This window comes from Panthera pardus, unplaced genomic scaffold (genome assembly GCF_024362965.1).
Source record: "Panthera pardus isolate Hobbes unplaced genomic scaffold, ASM2436296v1 HiC_scaffold_17, whole genome shotgun sequence".
Classification (NCBI taxonomy): domain Eukaryota; kingdom Metazoa; phylum Chordata; class Mammalia; order Carnivora; family Felidae; genus Panthera; species Panthera pardus.
The window spans coordinates 21807720-21828647 of record NW_026526732.1 but is presented as its reverse complement, the minus strand read 5'-3'; the positions used below and the strand labels follow the sequence as shown (position 1 = coordinate 21828647).

Sequence of the window (20928 nt, the reverse complement as noted above, 5' to 3'; positions counted from 1 at the left end):
AATAAACATAATGGTGTTTTTCTGATGTGTTAAAGTAGATCATCGTACCACTGCTTTGATATTCTGATCTTTGCTGGTCTGTGTGGGGCATGCCCAGTAGGCCACTGAAGCCTCTCGGGCCTGGCTGCTGGCCCGATTTTCCTACACTCACCAGGTTGCTCCCTGCAGTAGGGCTTCTCACCGTTCATTCTACGGTTCCTAGGACACTATGGTTTAGTCAAACCAGACTCTTGAACTCCCTCCTCGATTATTTAGCCAGTTGTCTTTTTTGTGATGACAGAGGGTTTACCTTCTCATGTCAGAACTTGACCGGTCCACATAATTCATTGTATTTCCCTGGTTCACTGGAGAAGCTACTTTGTATAAAAGGCAGTGGCTAGAACTCCACTGATGTGCCTCTTGTGACAGCAATACCACTCCTGAACTGCTGTTTCAAGCTTCCCGTCTCCTGCTTTGGTCAGGGAGTGAAACAAAATTAAGTTTATTTATTTTGAGAGAGAGAGAGAGAGAGAATGAGAATGTAACCAGGAGGAGTCGGGGAGAGAGAATCTGAGCGCAGAGCCTGACACGGGGCTTGATCTCCCAAACCACGATATCATGACCTGAACTGAAATTAAGAGTTGGATGCTTAGCCAACTGAGCCACCCTGGCACCCCTGAAACATAGTTATTTCTAACGGTATCATTGTAATTTTGTTGTTATGTTAAAAGGGACTTAAAGGAATGATCATTATATGTGACATCGCCTCATTATTTTGAATAGGTCAGAATGTTTATAACAAATTGAAAACAATTTTTATACTAACATATGAAGTGTCTGCTTATTTTTTATGTCCGCGTAGAAGGTATTCCTAATGAAGACATAAAAAACGTTCTGGAGAAGGTATTCTCAGAATGGAAGGATGTATCTCAGCATTTGGAAGATCTGGCAAGAAAGATTCAGCTACAGGAAGATATAAATGCTTACTTTAAGCAGCTTGATGATCTCGAAAAGACCGTAAAGACAAAAGAGGAGTGGGTAAAACACACTCCCTTTTCAGAATCTCCCCAGCAGTCCTTGCAGAGCTTGAAGGACTCCTGTCAGGTAAAGAGATAACCATCCAGAACATGAAAGAATCCTATGTCCAGTCCTGTATTTAAAAAAGATGCTGCTTGTATCATGAACGTTAGGTTAATGCCGCTCTGATTCACTTTCTGTGAGGATGTTCATCTTCAGTGACTTCTGTGACCCTATTTTCTCTTCCGTAGCGGGAACTGACAGATCTCCTCAACCTCCACCCCAAAATTGAAAAGGCGCGTGCAGGTTGCTCAGCCCTGAAGTCTCAGCGCTCCACCCCGGATTTTGTCCAGCAGGGCTTTGATACCTTTCTCGGCCACTACCACGCTGTGCAACAGGAATTAGAGCATCGTCAGCAGCAGCTAGAGAACGGTAAACCCATTCTCTTGGTTTTCTTAGTAGATGTCTCCACTGTCTTCTCTCTCAGTTTGCCTTAATGTAAAAATTAGTCCCAGGTGCCTGGGTGATTCAGTTAGTTCAGTATCCGACTTTGACTCAGATCATGAGCTCACAGTTTGGGGTTTGAGCCCCTCCTTGGGCGTGATGCAGTCAGCCCAGAACCTGCTTCGGATCCTCTGTCCCTCTCTCTCTGCCCCTCCCCCACTCACGCTCTTGCTCTCTCTCTCTGTCTCTCTCAGAAATAAATAAAACATTAAAAAAATTACTCCCCATATTCACACAAAGAGCACACGTGTTTGTTTTACACTAGCCACATTCTGTTTTCCTCTGTGCCTGCTACTGTTCTGGGTCTTAAAGTATATTCAGAGTATTTCCTGGATTCACACTTGTTTGTAAAAGTGCAAACAGCTTTCACTTGCTCTACATATAATGATTCTTCTTCTTTTTTTTTTTAATGTGTATCTTTATTTTTGGGACAGAGACAGAGCACGAGAGGGGGAGAGGCAGAGAGAGAGGGAGACCCAGAATCCAAAGCAGGCTCCAGGCTCTCGGCACAGAGCCTGACGCAGGGCTCGAACTCGTCAACTGTGAGATCATGACCCGAGCCAAAGTCGGATGCTCAACCGACTGAGCCACCCAGGTGCCCCTACATATAATGATTCTTAAAGAGTGTTTTGAAAGGTGCTCTTCCTTCCTTTTCTTGAAGGAGGCCAGCTAACATCATTACTAGTAGCGCTAAAAGGAACGATCCCTTACTTCTTTTTGCTCAAAGTGGTTCAGGTTTTAGCAATACCATCTCTTCTTTGAAAAGAAATCATGTTTCTTTTTCAAAGGCTGAAAATTATAAAGAGTTTTTACTTTTGGAATAAACCTGGTTTTGGCACGTTAACCGTTAAGTGTTTTGAGAGCTCATCATTCATATGTTCTGTTTTTTCTCCTTAGCTATTGTGTAAGTCAGGAATTGTGTTGTATTATGTAATGTTATGGGTAATGAATGTTAAAAAGCTGTATGTTGAACCATACCCTGCCTTGTGGCAAATATATATTTTGCAGTGACTTGTAGGAATCTGTATGTGTGCATGGTAAGCAAATGTGTCATGCTGTCTTTCTTCTGGAAAGGCATTTGGACACCATGCTTTTTGTTCATTGAATTCAGTTAACCTACAGTGTAAAATAAATGTTTGAGAGTATTGCTTTTAAAATATCCTGTATAAAACATGCCTTCATATTGATCCTTGTCAAAAATAGAAGCATATTTTGTAACAGTAAATTGAGAAAGCAGTACATTAAAATATCTGTTTAACATTACGGAATACAACACAGTTCCTGACCTGAAACTGAAAAGAAATTCTAAATCTATTTTTTGTTTTTAATTGTGGTAAAATAGGCATAAAATACAATTTACCATGTTAACGCTTTTATTTTATTTTATTTTATTTTATTTTATTTTATTTTATTTTATTTTATTTTATTTTATTTTATTTTATTTTATTTTTCAAAGTTTTATTCATTTCAGTAATCTCTGCACCCAGTGTGGGACTTGAACTCATGACCTGGAGATCAAGAGTTGTGTGCTTCTCCAACTGAGGCAGCCAGGCACCCCCCCCCCCCCCGCCCCCCCGCCACTTTAACCATTGTAAAGTGTGGAGTTTGTAGTGTTAAATATATTCATGTTGTTATGCAACCACTCCCAGAACCTTTTCATCTTGTAAAACCGAAACTCGATACCCATCAAACAACAGTTCTTCATTTCCTCCTCCCTCCAGCCCTTGGCAACCACCTTCTACTTTCTGTTTCTATGAGTTTGACTATTCTAGACACCCCATATAAGTGGAATCCTATAGCATTTGTTTTTTGTACTTGGCTTATTTCACTTAGTATAATATCCTCGAAGTTCATCTATATGGGTAGCATGTGTCAGTTTCCTGCCTTTTTAAGACTGAGTAATATTCCATTATATGTATCATACCACATTTTTTTTCTCCATTCCTTTGTCAAGGGCATTTGGGTGCTTTCCACCCTTTGGCGGTTGTGACTAATGCTGCTGGTTTCTTAACTTTTGCTTCTAGTTGGTTTTGCTTCTTTGTACTTCAAATGAGCTTCCTTCCTTTCCACACAACTGTTGCTTGTCTGTGATTTTTACATCAGTGGCTGAGGTAGACATCATTCTGGCTGGCTTTTGCAGTCATTATTTCTCAGAGTACCTGCGGTAACCTGGCTGTCCTGTTCTGTGTAACACCCACCACTCTGTAGGTGGCGATTTGTCTACACCCTTGAGTTCAGAGGAAGACTGGGTGAGGGGACCCTGGTTTTCTGTTATTCTTTGTGTAGCTACTGGGGAAAAGGACATTATATGAGACAAAAGAAACATTGTAGTACCATCTTTAGAGAGACATTTCATCATGATGAAATGAAGAAAAAATGATAGTGAGTTAGTTAATATTTCAAACATCAACATCCGCAAGAATGAAGTCACCATCGGACTTTCAGAAATGCCAGTGGAATGATTTAGCTTAGTAACTAGCGGAGACCCTTTTAAATTTTAATTACGGAGTTTAACTTACTAGCTATTAGGATTCACTTATGTAGAGAAGATTAATGGTATGTATAATGATAATAATAATAATAGGTTTCTAACACTATTTTCTAAAAGTAAGTATTTTTAAATAAACAGAACTGAAGAGCCAACCTGGACATGCATATTTGGAAACATTGAAAACACTGAAAGATATACTAAATGATTCAGAAAGGAAGGCCCAGACATCTTTGAATGTCTTGAATGATCTTACAAAGGTGGAGAAAACCCTGCAGGAGAAAAAGGTAATATATATTGTAGGTCTTAGAAGTCTGGAGTCCTTTTTAATACCACATATCACTTATTTTGAAGTATGTTTTCAGCTACCTAAAAAAATATTAGCTATTTGTGGTCAAAATTGATCAAAAACTCCTTATAATTTGAAGGTTAGTTACTATAATGTAGGACGTCAGTTGAAAGAAACTTATTAAATATGACTAATAAAATAAAAGCATATTTTGTCCTTCTATTACAATTAGTCTAGAATTCTCAACCTGTTCATAATCTGCTAAAATGGCTCGAATAAAATGAATATTACTTGAATTGATGTGTTCTTTCTTCTGTGTTGAATAAAAATGCTTCTCTGGTCATTCAGGATATGTGACTGTGCGTTATTTCATCAGATAAAACAGATCAGCCATTGAGCACTGCACACTGGATCCTCACTGAGTGTATTGTTATACTGGATTTTAGTGTGGAGAATATATTATTTCTGGCCCACGCACAACTCATGAAGGGAAAGCTTTAACGTTTTTTGGTTATGCTTATTTTTCTTTCATGATTTTTACACAATTCTTTTTTAGTTGAATACCTCTTAAAAAGTGACCTTAGTCTGTGTTATAGCCCGTATTATTACATGTGTACAAATTATTGTGTGTATTTTTAATCTTCAAAAATTTTTTCCAGGCTCTTGATGAAATCCTTGAGAATCACAAACCTACATTATATAAACTTGCAGAAGAAACAAAGGCTTTGGAGAAAAATGTTTCTCCAGATGTAAAAACAATGTATAAGCAAGAATTTGATGATGTTCAGGGAAAGTGGAACAAACTAAAGGTCAAGGTTTCCAAAGATCTTCATTTGCTTGAAGAAATTACTCCCAAACTTGGAGCTTTTGAGGTAAATCCAGCGGCCATTAGGACTTTATCAGAGAGTAAAATGGTAATTTATCATGTAAGACTCTAGTATGTATTATTTGGATATTTTGCATTTTTTTCTAGTCCTACATTTATTATGTATATAAGTTGGGATTTCTGACTTGCTCTTACTGTGCTGGAGAACACATTTGTTTTTGTTTTTTTGTTTTTTTGTGTTTTTTTTTGCTTTGCAAGATTGCTTCTTGGTAGAGGTGAACTGGATCTTAAAGAAAGAGAAAATTGCTTAAAACTGGTCAAAGTAATGTTTCAGGGATGAGGAGCTGGCATGATATTCAGACCAGTGATTAGGTTGCAGGGGAACTTGGTTAGAGTGGTAAAATTGCCCACCTCGTACCAGAGAGATGAGTGCTTGAAGCCGGTTTTTGAAGACTTCTTGAGACAAATCTGAGCTAGGCTGTCAATAAACGGTGTCGTATTGGGAAAGCAGGTCAATTGAGGGACATGAAAATTCAGGAGTAGAATCCTTTCCTACATCTGAAAATGTTGACAGATGAAGCAGCGATGAAGTTCCAGAGGAAGGGGCAAATGTTAGGACCTAAGGAGAAAGTGGTAAAAGTCAATGTCAGGTAAGACAGGATTTTAACATTTCATCTGGGAAGAAGATGGAGAAGTGGTCTCCAGCAAATCACCTGGTTTTCTATTAGAAAAGGTCTGGATGAAGAATAAGTCCATCACACTCTGTTCTCCGTCCTCCTGAGATCTCCTTACTTTGATCTGTCGTGTTTTGTTTTGTTTTCCCACTGTTGTATCTCAAGATAGACTTATGGTATAGTGCCTGGCACAGAGGCACTCAGTAAGTATGTTTCAATGAATGAAATGAAATTAGTAATAGATTTAAATTTGGATATATATTAATATATAATATAATATATTGTATATATGTACATATATTTGGATTTAGTTTCCAAGAGAGTATATAAATGAGATTATTTACATATATATAAAATATATATGTCATATGGATGTGAGACTTTGTGTGAAGCATGTGATAAAGTGACAAGATTGAAAATTAAGACAAAATGTATGAAAGTGATGTTTTAAAAATCAAAATCAGGGAATATGTGGTAGAAGAGAGGCTGGTAGACTCTACAGATCAGTGTGAAGGTGTCCAGAAAGATGAGACAAGAGTGGTGACCACTGAACTGCCCCAGTGGGCAGTTCCAATGAGTGACCAGGAGAATAAAGATAGTGAGGTTTCTTTCTCTCTCTCTCTCTCTGTGTGTGTGTGTGTGTGTGTGTGTGTGTGTGTGTGTGTGTTGGTAGTGGAAGGAGTTTTTTTTCTAAGTGTAAACTTCAGTTTTATACCAAGGCTGAGCTCTCCTTAGAATAAAGCATTAATTTTGGGGCGTGTGGGTGGCTCAGTCGGTTAAGTATCCAACTTCAGCTCAGGTCATGATCTCAAAGTGCGTGGGTGTGAGCCCCCCGTCAAGCTCTGTGCTGACAGTCCAGAGCCTGGAGCCTGCCTCAGATTCTGTTTGTCCTCTCTCTGCCCCTCCCCGACTTGCACTCTGTCTCACCCTGTCTCTCAAAAATAAATAAATGTAAAAATAAAATAAAATAAAAAAAGAATAAAGCATTAATTTTGAAGAGGAGTGTGTTATGTGTAGCTTAGTATTTTTGAATCATTTTACTTTGTGAGTGGATCCACTTCCCCTTATCTGCCTTCAGTTATAATTCTCACCAACTTTAAAAAAACAGAATTACCCTTACTCATGATTGTAAAATTTTGGTTATGGCTCAGGCATTGCATTATCAGTGGGACCCAACTGAAGTGATTTTGTACCCTGCTCCCCTCCCCCCAGGACATTTGTTAATGTTTGGAGATTTTTCTGGTTGTCACAACTTTAGGGGGAGAGGGTGTGCTCTTGGCTCCTAGCGTGCAGAGGCCAAGGTTACAGCTAACGCACAAGAATTCCCTCACAAAAAAAGAATTTTCTGGCCCTAAATGTCAATAGTGTGAAGGTTGAGCAATGCTGGATTAGAGATTTCTCATCTTTTCTAAAGAGCATTGCTTTGCTTTCAAGTTTAAATCTGAGATGCAGTTAGGGAAGTTAACAGGTTAATTTTCTTTGGACTTGCAAAAGTGTATTTTTAGGGTTACCTAAATGTGTGCCAATATTTTAATACGGAGTTTAAAGAAAAGAAATTGTCTTCCGAAACGCAGAAGAGAGTCCTGTGGTTATAGTAATCCAGCTTTAGGCTTTCCTGCACTGTTGTTACTCATGTAGCCTGTCCAGGCACTGGCATTTGGAATGTGTGCCAAGTTTACTTACATAACGAATACCCCAGATATTTAGACTTTTTAGTTGTTTTCACAGTAGCAGATTTGTAAAGTCCAGCTATTCTTTATTTTTTGTGTTTAACTACAAGATTGTTGACAGTGTTTGTATTCCCTAATTGTGCAACCTCTTTATTGAAATATATATATATATGTGTGTGTGTGCGTGTGTGTGTATTTTAATTTTTTTTAATGTTTATTTTTGAGAGAGAGAGAGTGCGTGCGCACGCGGGGCAGAGAGAGAGAGAAGGACACAGAATCCGAAACAAGATCCAGGCTCTGAACTGTCAACACAGAGCCCGATGTGGGGCTCAAACTCACAAGCTGTGAGATCACAACCCATGGCCGAGTCGGCCGCCCAACCAACTGAGAGCCACCTAGGCACCTCATATTTTTTAATTCTAAAGAAAACTTTTACTCCTTTATTTGCTTTGTTTTGCAGGCATTGCTTTGTTACTTAATTACTTATGGTTCATTTAGGACAACTTAATTTTTCACCCAAAGCTAGTTACAATAAATACTCATTTGCAGGTTAGCATTTTTCCCCCCTTTTCAATGACCCGATGGACACTTTTTGGCCATTTAAATTCTATTTGTCTTTAAGGCATGAGGCACAGTAGGCTTTTGATTCATTGTTATTTTACGATGGTGTTTCTTAGGAAAAAAGTGGTTGGCTTGTTTATTTTTAAAATGGATTTTTAATTATATAAGTAATGCATAGAGACCGTTCATTGTGATGTAATTGGATAATAGAGAAGTATTTAGAGTGAACATTTAGAGTCTTCCCCCGCCCCCATACCATTTCCTTTCCTGAAGGCAGTTAATATTAACAACGGGTCCCACGGAAAGACATTACATGCTCATAGATTGGAAGAGCAAAGTTAAAATGTCTATACTAGCCAAAGCAGCCTACATATTTTGTGCAGTCCCTATCAAAATACTAACAGCAGTTTTCACAGAACTAGAACAAACAATTCTAAGATTTGTATGGAATCACAAAAGACCCTCAATAGCCAAAGCAATCTTAAAAAAGAAAAACAGGGGCGCCTGGGTGGCTCAGTCGGTTACGTGTCCGACTTTGGCTCAGGTCATGATCTCGCGGTCCGTGAGTTCGAGCCCCGCGTTGGGCTCTGTGCTGACATCTCAGAGCCTAGAGCCTGTTTCGGATTCTGTGTCTCCCTCTCTCTCTGACCCTCCCCTGTTCGTGCTGTGTCTCTCTCTGTCTCAAAAATAAATAAACGTTAAAAAATTAAAAAAAAAAGAAAAACAAAAAGAAAAACAAAGCTGGAGGCACCATAATTCTGGACTCCAAATTATATTACAAAACTGTAGTAATCAAAACAGTATGGTACTGGCACAAAAATAGACACAGATCCAGTGACACAGAATAGAAAACCCGGAAATAAACCCTCAGTTATATGGTCAATTCATCTTCGACAAAGCAGGAAAGAATATCCAATGGGAAAAGGACAGTCTCTGCAACAAATGGTGTTGGGAAAACTGGACCACCACATGCAAAAGAAAGAAACTGGACCATTTTCTTATACCTTACACAAAAATAAGTTCAAAATAGATTGAAGACCTAAATGTGAGACTTGAAACCATAAAAAAACCTAGAAGAGAACATAGGCAGTAGTAACCTCTTTGACATTGGCTATAGCAACTTCTTTCTAGATATATCTCCAGGGAAACAAAAGCAAAAATAAACTATTGGGGCTACATCAAAATAAAAAGCTTATGCATAGCAAAGGAGATAATCAACAAAACTAAAAGGCAGCCTTCGGAATGGGCGAAGGTATTTGCAAATCACATATCAAATAAAGGGTTAGTATACAAAATACATAAAGAACTTATATAAAAACTCAACACTCCCCAAATCACTAATCCAATTAAGAATGGACAGAAGACATGAATAGACATTTCTCCAAAGAAGACATACAGATGGCCAAAAGACACATGAAAAGATGCTCAATATCACTTACCATCAGGGAAATACAAATCGAAACTACAATGAGATAATCACCTCACACCTGTCAGAATGGGTAAACTCAAGAACACAAGAAATAACAGGTGTTGGTGAGGATGTGGAGAAAAAGGAACTCTCATGCACTGTTGGTGGGAATGCAAACTGGTGTAGCCACTCTGGAAAACAGGATAGAGGTTCCTCAGAAAGTTAAAAGTAGAACTACTCTGTGATCCAGCAATGGCATTAATGGGTATTTACCCAAGGAATAAAAAAACACTAATTCAAAGGGATACATGTACTCTTATGTTTATAGGAGCATTATTTATAATAGCCAGGATATGGAAGCATTAACTGATGAATGGGTAAAGAAGCTAAGTACATACATACCGTGGAATATTACTCAGCCATAAAAAGAATGAAATCTTGCCATTTGCTATGACATGGATGGATCTAGAGAGTATAATGCTAAGCAAAATAAGACAGAGAAAGACAAACATGTTATTTCACTCATATGTGGAATTTAAGAAACAAAACAAACATGCAAAGGGAAAAAGATACAAACCAAGAAACAGATTCTTAATTATGGAGAACAAACTGATGGTTACCAGAGGGGAGGGGGCTGGGGGCTGGGTGAAATAGATGATGGGGATTAAGGAGGGCACTTATGATGAGCATGGGGTGATGTATGGAATTGTTGAATCACTGTTAAAAAAAAGGGTTCTTGCTAGAGGCTAACATATTCCAAGTAAAAAGGGAAAGCTTATGAATGTTATTAATTTTAATCATTTTTTTTCACCCTAATAGAAACAAATGATGTTGGAGCTCCATGAGGGACATTTAAGTAGTACACAGATGCATGAACTTGGAGTATGAATCCCCTACTGAAAATAATGATGATGCCTTTTATTGGCACAGCACATTTAAACTTTGAACCCGTTCTACAGTACTTGCAAAAGTGTCGTTATTTGTGTGCAAATTTTAGTTTTCTGTTACTTGTTGACAAATAGTGTCTTTTTTCATCTGCCTACGTTTCCTTTGTCTGCATGGCTGGTTTCTCTACAGGTAGAGGTTTGGCCTGCGTATTCTTATTCAGTGTCATGTTCATGTAAGTTCTTAAATCTTTTTTTTTTTTATCTATTCCATGCCAAAATAATGACCTCAGTTCCTGTACTTAAGAATTAAAATTAATTGGTGCTTTTAAAACCCACTTCTTCCAGGCAGCTAGACATTTAAAAATATATGAAAAAGTTTTTTCATTATTGATTTTACTTGAGTTTCTTATGAGTTATGAGAATTAAATATAAAATCCTAAGAGGCTGTTTATGTATCTCTTATCACCAGTAATGATGTCTTTGGATTCAGGGGCTTCAGGTATTTTGTATTGTTTCTTTTTCCCTATTTAAATTCTGTTGTGGTGCGGTATCCCTGCAAAATCGTGCAACTGTCCCCAAGGCCCACACAAAACTCTGTCTTAGGTTTACCACTGCTCCTCCCTTTCAGACACTCCTGTAGCCTCTTCCTGCTTTGTGCAGACTCTCAGTCCCTTGCCCTGACAATCCCATTGCCCTTTACATCTGACTCCAGCTTCTAGTCGTGCCCCCTCAAATCCATCTTCTACAGTGGTGGCAGAGTTCCGCTTCTGGAAAGTATGTGGTTGTCTTTGCCCTGGTAATAGAGAGTGCACTCATAAACATCCTAGCTTCTGCCCCTTCCTTGTTCTGAAGCCCCTCCTGCACTGTGCCCCCTGTCCCCACCCCCTCCTTCCAGAGCTGAGTGGGGTGAGGAGAAAAACAGTGTAGTGGATCACAAAGACCCCACACTGGATAATTGCCTTTCTCCGGAAATGTCACTTGCTTGCTAGGAATTCACATCCTCCTCTTCTGAGCTCATCCTTTAAGAATAAGCTTGTTCCACAAGCAGTCTTTCGTCTCGCTCACCACCATACCCCCCAGCTGATTATTCCCTCCTCTGTGATTCTACTACGCCTTGTTCATGCCTTCACAGTCCTCATTTCAGGCCAGTTTTTTTTATTAAGGCTTGACTGTGTGTCTGTCCTCCCCGCCTGAGGACTGAGCTCTTTGACTACAGGAACCCTGTGTGGCAAGCAACAAGTAAGTGGGTGTGAATAATTGGTTTGTAGGTGCCTGCAGGCATCTTACCAGTCACATTTCTCTATGAAGTTAAGTCTCTAAGATCTAAATGCCCACTTTTCACAAATGACGGGACCTTGTATAGTCACACCCCTTCCTTCAGTTGCTGAGCACTCAGAGGACACACTGGCCCGCTGTGCTCTGGCCCAGCCTGTAGAAGGGGATGCGCCGGAGCTCTGAGACATGCAGAACCAACCAGGCTTTGAAATTACTCTGGAAGGCACTTCAGAGTAAAAACGCAGTGGTAAATACCTTGTAAGAGTAACCTGCGACATGGCCGATCTCACTTTTTTCGGGTAACATATAACTGATACAGTGATTTCATAAGGTCTTTTCCCCCCTCACTTTGAATGCATTTTACTTTACTAAAGGGAACATTGGTGCATTCTAAACCTTACATTTAAGAACTCTTGTTAGTTTCAGATGATAAATGCTGTAGCAGTGTCATTGTTGGTCTTCCCTGCTAAACGAAAGAGCACTTTTTAACGAGTGTTTTTGAGGTTTATGAATATTATAAAACCAAACAAAACAGAAGCCTCATTACCTCAAGTTACTGTTTTAATTCTGGTTTCACACTTCTTCTCGCCTGTGTCTTGGGCTAGAAATTGCTTAAAAAGCTGTGGACATTCCAACAGATGGGGAAGGAGTGAAATAAAATGCCAAGAATGTAGCTGTCAACAAAATCCTGGGAGGTAGTTGTGTATTTTGGAGTCTTATTGTCTGAAATCCAGAGTTACCAAGCTTCAGATTTCCTCCGTCCCTAGCTCAGGGGCCAGGCTGGGAGATGGGGTGCTTCGTTGGTTAAAGGAGTTGTTTTTATGACCTTGCACTCCTTTTCTGTGACCCACCGACAGGTGTTATCCATCTCAGATGCGTACAAATAATGCCTTTGAGCAGAGGTGGTCAGTGTAGACATTTTGGCCCTTCCAAACTCGAATATTTGATCCTTTGGTTTTCAAAACTACCATATTATTCATTTTCTATTTGTTTCAGAATTTTGTGAGTGTAAATAAGGATGTAGTTTAGGACTTACAGTTTATTTTGTGTCTATGAAATAATGACAGTGAATTTAGAAGTTTACTAGTATTTTAAAATGTTTTCTATTGCTTCAAAAGAGCTGAGGTCACCCGAAGAAGTGAGGACATTAGAAATTACCCAATGTGAACACATATATAATATTCAGAATATATATCATATATAACATATATGTGTGTATTGTGTAAGTGAATGGAGATGGATAAAAAAATTAAATAGTCATTACTGTACATTAGAAACTCAGAAGTGCATAAGTTGAGTGATTTTTTTTAATGGGGAGAGAAATAATTTTCATGTAAGCTCTTGCACTTTCTTTGGAATTTTTCTTGTATGATTGAATTAAAGATGAGCAGACTCTGGGTGCCTTTTCAAAGCGCAGGAAACACCTGCCACAGGTAGACTGAGACAATAATTTCTTTCCGGGGGAAAGGGGAGGCATTGGAGGGCGGAGCAGAGCTCCCCATCTCCCACACCTACCTGCACGCAAGTGCTAGCTGGAATTGCTCTTACTAACCCATTAATGCACCCACAGGGTGGGGGGTTCTGCGAGAGGCTGCTGCTGCCAGGCCTTTCTAAAGTTCGGGCCTTCCCTCATTTACTGGGTTTCCTTCTGCTGAGCTGAATTCAGGAGATCTAGTAGCTCTTTTAAGCAGTTACTTTTAAGAACAAGGATTAATGTTGGCATTAGTTAAAAATATTAAGCTGACTCATGCCAGCATGCACTCTCTCTGAACTTGGAAGTGGTAACTCTTCATGGCTTAATTTTGGTAATAAGGCACTTGGTTTTGTAGATCTTAGTAATAATAGCTAGGCTTTATTGCATGCCTGCTCTGTACCAGGCCCTGTCCAAACATTGTCTCTGTTTTTCTAGAGGCAAGGTAGTTGTTATTATTCGTATTTTATAGATGAGCTGCTGAGGCTCAAAGAAAAGAAGTGAGTTTCTCAAGACCTTGTGGCTGGTAAGGGGCCGACCTTGGTATTTTCACTTTCATCTTCTTATCATGGGTCACACACTGCTTCTCTTAGAATTCGGTGTGGCCAGGATTATGTGAAGGGTTTTTAGTAGGGAAAACAGATTTTCAAATTCCTGTCTGTTCCTTTGTTACTGTTGGGATGATCAATTGGTGTTCATGGCTTGTCTGTTTCTGTTTCATTCCTCTTTTTTCTCATGTTAAAGTGTGTGAGAGAGAAGGAACAAGTGTGTGTGAATTGTGTGTCCTCCCCGTGGGTCTGTGTGTATCTGGGAGAGGGAGGAAGGAAGGGGGTTGATGCCACTTCTCACAAGCGCTGGACTGAGGCTGCTCGCTTCCGTCAAGGCTGGTTGTGATGAAAACCTCCATGGAGTGGAACGCTTCCACGTAAATTTCAAAAATCCTTGGCCCAGAAGACTATCAGTTTTTTATTTTTATTAATTTCTTAATGTTTATTTCTTTTTGAGAGAGAGCGAGTGGGGGAGGGGCAGAGACAGAGGGAGACACAGAATCCGAAGCAGGTTCCAGGCTCCCAGCTGTCAGCACAGGGGCTGACGTGGGGCTCGAACCCATGAACCGCAAGATCATGACCTGAGCCAAAGTCAGACGCTCAATCGACTGAGCCACCCAGGCGCCCCTATCAGTTTTTTAAATTCAAAACTGGAGTTACTGAATTGCCCAGTTATACAGCAGTAATGCTGCTTTGAATTCTTAAGTTTAGAATGGAGAGTAATGCAAGAAGTGGCAACAAATTAAATGGACAGTTAAAAGAAAGTCTTTTATGAACTCTGTATATGTATTTGTAGCTTCTCTCTTTTTTCACTTTTATCTGTTTTAGATATTTGTAAAAAGTTTATTTTGAGAGAGAGAAAGAGAGCGCGAGTGGGGGTAGGGGCAGAGAAAGAGGAGAGAGAGAGAACCCCAAGCAGGCTCCGTGTGCTCAGCGCAGAGCCCAATGTGGGGCCCAAACCCACCAACTGTGAGATCGTGACCTGAACTGTAACCAAGAGTCAGAGGCTCAACTGATTGAGCCACCTAGGCGCCCCTGCACTTCAATCATTTTGCATCCTGCCTCCCCCTGCCCAGGGCATGTCTTACCAAGTAGTCCTGTATGGTAAGATCTTAGGGCGTGGAGCAAATGCAGAAGAGAGAGGTAATTGATCAAAATAATATGGAAGAGCAAGAGTGCATGAGCCTGTGAGAACAGGCTAGTGACAGGCTAAAGAACAGAGGGAAAGCATGCTTGAGGAAGTGCACAGCATAACTGAAAGAGTTTACAAAGAAGCCGTACTTGGAAGCATGTGTGGGGTGCAGAGTGTCAGTAGAGGAGGAGGCTGAAAGGCCTAAACAACAAGTGCTTTCTGCTCCCTGTCTTCATCGGAGGAGGGCCCTGCAAATTGAAAAGGTGACCATTCTTGAGGGGGCATTAGTGCCTAGATCAGGAGTTAGATGGGAAAACTACCCAGATCCTTCAGACGCCTAAATCAACATCCCGAGTAATGTGGGGATTTTACTCATGGTCTCAAGGCCACATTGTGCATCTTGTGAGAAAGTACCAGAAGAATGGAGATGATACATGTCTTACTTAAGGGGGAAACATTATTTTCTAGAAGGCAAAGACCTGAAGTAAGCTTGGTGTCCGTTCCTGGCAGCGCTGTGGATAAACGGCAAACCAGAGATCTTCCACGTGCTTAGGAAGGAATGTGGTGGTCACCAGGAGTCATCATGGACACCACCGAGAACCCTTGCCCAGACTGATTTCCTTTAATTACTGCTTTCCTTTATTTATTTTTTGGAGGAGGGATGCTAGATTATCAGATATACAGATTCATAATCTTACATTTCATGTGTGCTCATTCGGTTCAAATAATGGCTCACAAACTCATTTTTGGCAAGTATTGACTTCATCGCTAAAATACCTGAGAAATCTCTTCCGAACCTGTAAGGTTCGGAAACCTTGGCTTATTTTGAAAACTAAGCCAAAACCTTGTTGAATAATGAATGGCATGGGTCTTCGTGAGGAAATGCTCAGGTAGGCACTATCACTGGCCTTATTTTTCGCCAGAAAAAACCCCAAAACCCAACAACAAAAAATTCCCAAAGAAAAAGGACACCCCTACTGTCAGATTTGCTGACAAGAGACAGGGGGAATAGCTGACAGCAAAGTGGGGAGACTAAAACTTCAAATCATTTTGTTGGCTTTTTATGATTACATTGTTAGCTATAATTGTTAGCATACCTAGGCAAAATTTAATATTTGTAAATATCAGTCTTGAATTTATTACAGCAGTCATTTAAGCAATCGATATGAGATAGGGGAAATGTAATTTAGAGGTAGTTATGGGAATTTTGGAGTTTTAGCTAACCATAAATAATAATTGAGACTAATATATCTATAAACAAACAAAAAAAAGAAAAAAAACCCCACAACCTATAATAAGAAAAGTAAAACTGAAACAACTTTAGCTGGCATTTTATGAGTGGAGTAGCCATACGTGAAACAGCAGGTTCTATCTTGACCATTCTCCAGCATTATAAGGGGAAGGGTAGTTGGTTCTGTGTGGCATGTTGTAAGGACATTAAAAAATTGATTTAGTGTCCTGAGCATGTTGATGAGTGTGGTGAGTGCCATACCTGGATCTCATGTTCTAGAGACATCATTGAAGGAATTTGGAATGCTTAGCGCCAATAGGAGACTAAGGGAAGACACAGTGGCTGCCTTTAAATTGGAAGGTCATCTTTGAACAGGATTGTAAATGTATCTCCATCCTTAGGGCTGAACGAGAAGCAAAGAATTGACAGGACATAAGGGAACAAGTTCAGCTCCACATCAGGAAAGCTAACAAGTGAGCCTGGCCAGTGACAGAATGAGAGGCCATTGGAAGAAATGATCATAACTTTGCTCTCGTACTGGAGACCACACTGCACCTACTTGATTGCATTAATGGCCCAGTTCCAATGTTACCGCTTCTGTTTCTCCCTGCAGCACGTTCTCTTTCTCACTTGTTTCTGATCCACAGTACTATACACTGTAGGGATCTCAGTGGGTGCCTAGGAAATATTGGGTGAAAGCCATGCAGCTGACCTGTGGACTCCCCTGGGTTCCTAAGTCACACAGTGCCCAGCATAGAACTAGAGCCATCGATTGTGTTCCCTCCACCGTGCTATTGATTTCTTCCTGCTGTGAGTAGCTAGCTTTTAGAGAAAAGTTGTTCTAAATCATAGGAGAACAAAAGATTTTTTAGCTAATTACACCTAGAAAAGCATTTTTCCTGTATTTTGAATTTATAATCATTGATATTACTACTCATGTTTAAGCAAAGTAGCTTGGTTGACTAGAGAGTGTTTTGAAATCTTTAGAATGATCACCAAACTGTCATCGCTTGAGGATTCTAGTCAATCATGAAGATCATTATTTTCAAATTTGGAAGATGTAAAGAAAGAAATGCAATAAATGAAAATGATGCTATCAAAGTTTTGAAAAGTTGCCTTTCTTCCGGTAGCGATAGGTCTTGAGATGCAGCGGGTTGAATGTCACTGAGTAATATCCCCCTTTGTTATTGTGTTTCATTTAGGCTGATTTGAAAGTCATTGAGAAGTGGATGGATGGTGTGAAAGACTTCTTAATGAAAGAGCAGGCTGTCCAAGGAGATGCTGAAGGGCTACAGCGTGAGCTTGACCAGTGCTCTGTGAGTTTTGCTGATTTAGGGACTCTGCTGTAATAAATAACATTTTCTTCTTTGTTATTTGCTGTTATTAAAATTGCAAAAATATGACATGACAACAAACCTAGATAAAATATCTTTCATCATAGACCTTTTTTTAAACTTTACAGTTATTAAAAGAATGACTGGTTATTTATATGTCCATGTTTTGGCTAGGGTTATCGAATTCTGCATAGAGAGAATGAGAGCAATTTTAATTCATTAGGAGCTGCTATTTATGTTCTGATGACAATTTTAGTGTCATAATTACCAATTTTATATTGCTCTTGTTGTGCCACCTGGTGAGGCTTAAAGAAAAACATATTTAACATGTGAAATTTACCAGTAATACTGTATGCAGTTTGTATTTGGTGAAATCATTAGGCTTCTCTGAATTAATTGAGAGGACCATTCCCTGCCGAGAGTCAAATATTTCCAATCTAATTTGGCAGCTGGCTATATGAAGTGCACAGGTGAAATGAATTTCTCAAGGCGCAGTATTGCTTAAGTAGTTAAAAGTCCTGACTCTCAAGTAGTCTGTTTTTATAGTATTTTCAGCGATGCAAGCAGACAAGTTATAGTTATGGCATACACTTATATAGCAATGAACTCAACACTGGCTTGTTTTGTGTGTTCAGGCCTTTGTTAATGAAATAGAAACAATTGAATCATCTCTGAAAGACATGAAGGAAATAGAGGCCGACCTTCGAAGCTCTCCAGTTGCTGGAATCAAAACTTGGATACAGACAAAACTAGTTGACTATCAAACCCAAGTGGAGAAATTCAGCAAGGACGTAAGTTTTTCAACCTTGCTATCTGTGTTTAAGAGCCAGATAGCTTTTTTTCAGTGACTGAATTAATTTTATAGCCCATCCAGTTTGAGAAACAGTGGCCTAGAATAACTATAGCATGGTGGCAGGTTGGGGCAAAAAATGGATTTTTCTTTTCATTAGGGGAGTGTACTAATTTTCTAGTTTGGCTGCTTGGTGGGAATGAGCTTGGGTGTTCAACAAAGACCTAGAAAGGCAGAGTAGCTGGAACAGAATGAAGAGAGGAATTAGCGGGTGGGTAAGATTTGAGGTCAGAATGCAGGTGGTGTGAATAGTATATGGCCTTTGAAGCAAAATTTTAAACTTTTATTTCAGGTATGATTTCACACAGAAAGCAGAGGGTCTTAAGCAGGGAAGTGATATTACCATGTGGATAATTTACTCTGGGAAAGCAAGAGTGAAAACAGATATTGAAGAGGTTATTGTTGTCTTGGCCCCTCAGACTAGAGAGATTGTGGTGGATGTCATGAGGAATGTTAGGTTTGGACTGTATTTTGAAAACAGAGATAAGAGTCTAGTAATGGATTAGATGTGTGATCTCGAAAAGGGAGTAGTCAGGAACAGCCGAGGGTCTATGCAAAGCTTCCACTTTGTATGAATTGTGCTGCTATTGGCTGAAATGGTGGAGACTTGAGGAGAAGAAGCTTTTGTGAGGGCAGGTGAAACAATGATTTCCATTCTGGCAGGGTTAAGTTTGAGACTGAGACACGTAGATGGGGCTCTTCAGCTCTTTCTGCTGGAAAGAGGAAAGAGCATAGGCCAAGTGTGCCGAGAAGGAAGGGTCAGCCAGAGGAGAAATGCCAAGACCCTGTGAGGTCCTGGGGCCAGGTGGAGAAAGCTTTCCGTGGTGCGCAGTACTGAGGATTTTTGAGCCCAAGGAGCACTGAAAGTCAGGCTTTTGATCTAACAAGATGCAGGCTTTAAATGACCTTGAGAAAAGTGGATCCAGTGGCATGGCAGGCAAGAAAGTCACATTGGGGAATGTTGAGCAGAGAATGGGAAGTGAGCGATTGGGTCAAGTAGTAGCAACTTGGAGGAATTTTGCTATTTTTCTATTCAAGGGAGCAGAGAAATGAGGTGGGAGAGGGGACCTGGGGATCCAAGGGGGTATTTTTGTAATTTTAATTTTTATTATTTATTTATTTAAAGTTTATTTATCAAGAGAGAGAAAGAGAGAGTGAGAGAGAGAGCAGGGGAGTGGCAGAGAGAGGGAGAGAGAGACCACCAGAAAGGTTCTGCACTGTCTGCGCAGGGCTTGATTCCATGAACCGTGAGATCATGACCTGAGCCAAAATCAAGAGTTGGATGCTTAACCGACTGAGCCATGCAGGTGCCCCTATAATTTCTAGAAATAAGGGATGTTATAGGATATTTGCATGCCCAAAAAGAAGGACCTTGCTTGGAGAAGATAATTTCTGGAGTGAAGTCTGTCATATGTGAGAAGGCCAAGAGCCCCTCTACCAGTGAAAGAATTGCTGTGGGATAGTTTCTCCATGGAAATGGAAGGAAGGCAACTCTGGGTACAGTAGGAGATCGATGTAGTTTTACGATTGCTTCTGCTTTGCTAGTGAGGTTACACAAAGCTGAAGTGGGTGCAGAACGGGGGAAGTGGGAGGAGAAGGTGTGAATGCAGAAATGTTCAGACAACCCTGTAGATGGTACCTATCTCTTCATGTGATATTTTTTGGTTAATGCTTATGTAGGAAAAACTTATATTTGCATCCTTGAATGTTTTGTTTTCATTGTTTTCCCCCAAATTCCTTACTCTGAATATGTCCAAACTTCAAGGAAGCCTTAGATAGTGGTAGAGGGAGCAGCTGTGGGCCCATTCCTTAATTTGCCGGTTAACCTTCTCCCACATTTGCTTTCTCTCTCTCCTTCACTCTCCTCACACATAACACACAAACACAGGTGTTTTTTCCCCCTAAAAATGGACTTTTGACAGGAATTTGAAACTGTCATGACACTTCCTCCTTGAATACGTTAGCATGAATACTAAATACTAAATACTTCACTCGTGAATAAAGACAATCTTCTACAAAACCACAAAACCATTGCCACACTTAAGAAAGTAAATCCATACTGTCATCTCTTCTGGCCAGGTTCAAATTTCTCTAAGTGTGCTATAATCTGATGGTTTGTGCTTGCATTTATTGAGATTTGGGGGCAAGTAAATAAGGAAAATGGTTTGAGAGTGCCAGCAAGGAGGAAAGAAAGCAACAGCTAGATATGTACATACATATGTATAGACATAGATATTTAAACCTATGCATCTATCTACATACATACATATGTACATACAGATAGGACAACAAAGAAATAATTATGAATTACTGTTGATTCATTGTGTGAGAGTAAATGTGTGGGGAATTTTTAAGTGTCCTTAGCACGGAGGCAACCATGTGTTGTGTGAGTAATTATCTAAAGCAGTTCCAGAGTATTGTGTTTCATTGAGTAGTATAAAGGTGTAGATGTTTGGGGCAAATATAATGTGGCCAAATTTTTATTTTGCTAAGAAAGGATGGACATATGAAATCAACCAACAAATAAAAACAGTCTGTCTCATCTGTTATGTCCATGATGCCATGAAACGAGGAACATTTTAATGCCAAAAGATAGTAAATAACCTCAGGATAATCAATTATAGTTTTGAGCTTTTTCTTTCTTTTTTTAAAGTTTATTCCAGTGTCTTTCTTTTTCTCATTTCTCTCTGGATCTGTGAGAACTATATAATTGTCCAGTGTCTGGAAACTACTAGTAAGGAGAATTTTCTGAAAGTGGAACCCAAGGAATCTGTATTTCTATGT

At 39.7% G+C, this 20928-nt stretch overlaps 1 protein-coding gene across 4 annotated transcripts in view; it reads left to right on the top strand.

Annotated features, from left to right (window-relative positions):
- Positions 1-20928, top strand: part of UTRN (utrophin) — a 487285-nt gene that overhangs the window by 132260 nt on the left and 334097 nt on the right. For all 4 annotated transcript variants that reach the window (XM_053904408.1, XM_053904406.1, XM_053904407.1 and 1 more), the window contains exons 19-24: positions 842-1083; positions 1248-1428; positions 4130-4275; positions 4937-5149; positions 17163-17276; positions 17930-18085. In XM_053904408.1, coding sequence (XP_053760383.1) covers positions 842-1083; positions 1248-1428; positions 4130-4275; positions 4937-5149; positions 17163-17276; positions 17930-18085 — 1052 coding nt within the window. The remainder of the gene's footprint in view (positions 1-841; positions 1084-1247; positions 1429-4129; positions 4276-4936; positions 5150-17162; positions 17277-17929; positions 18086-20928) is intronic.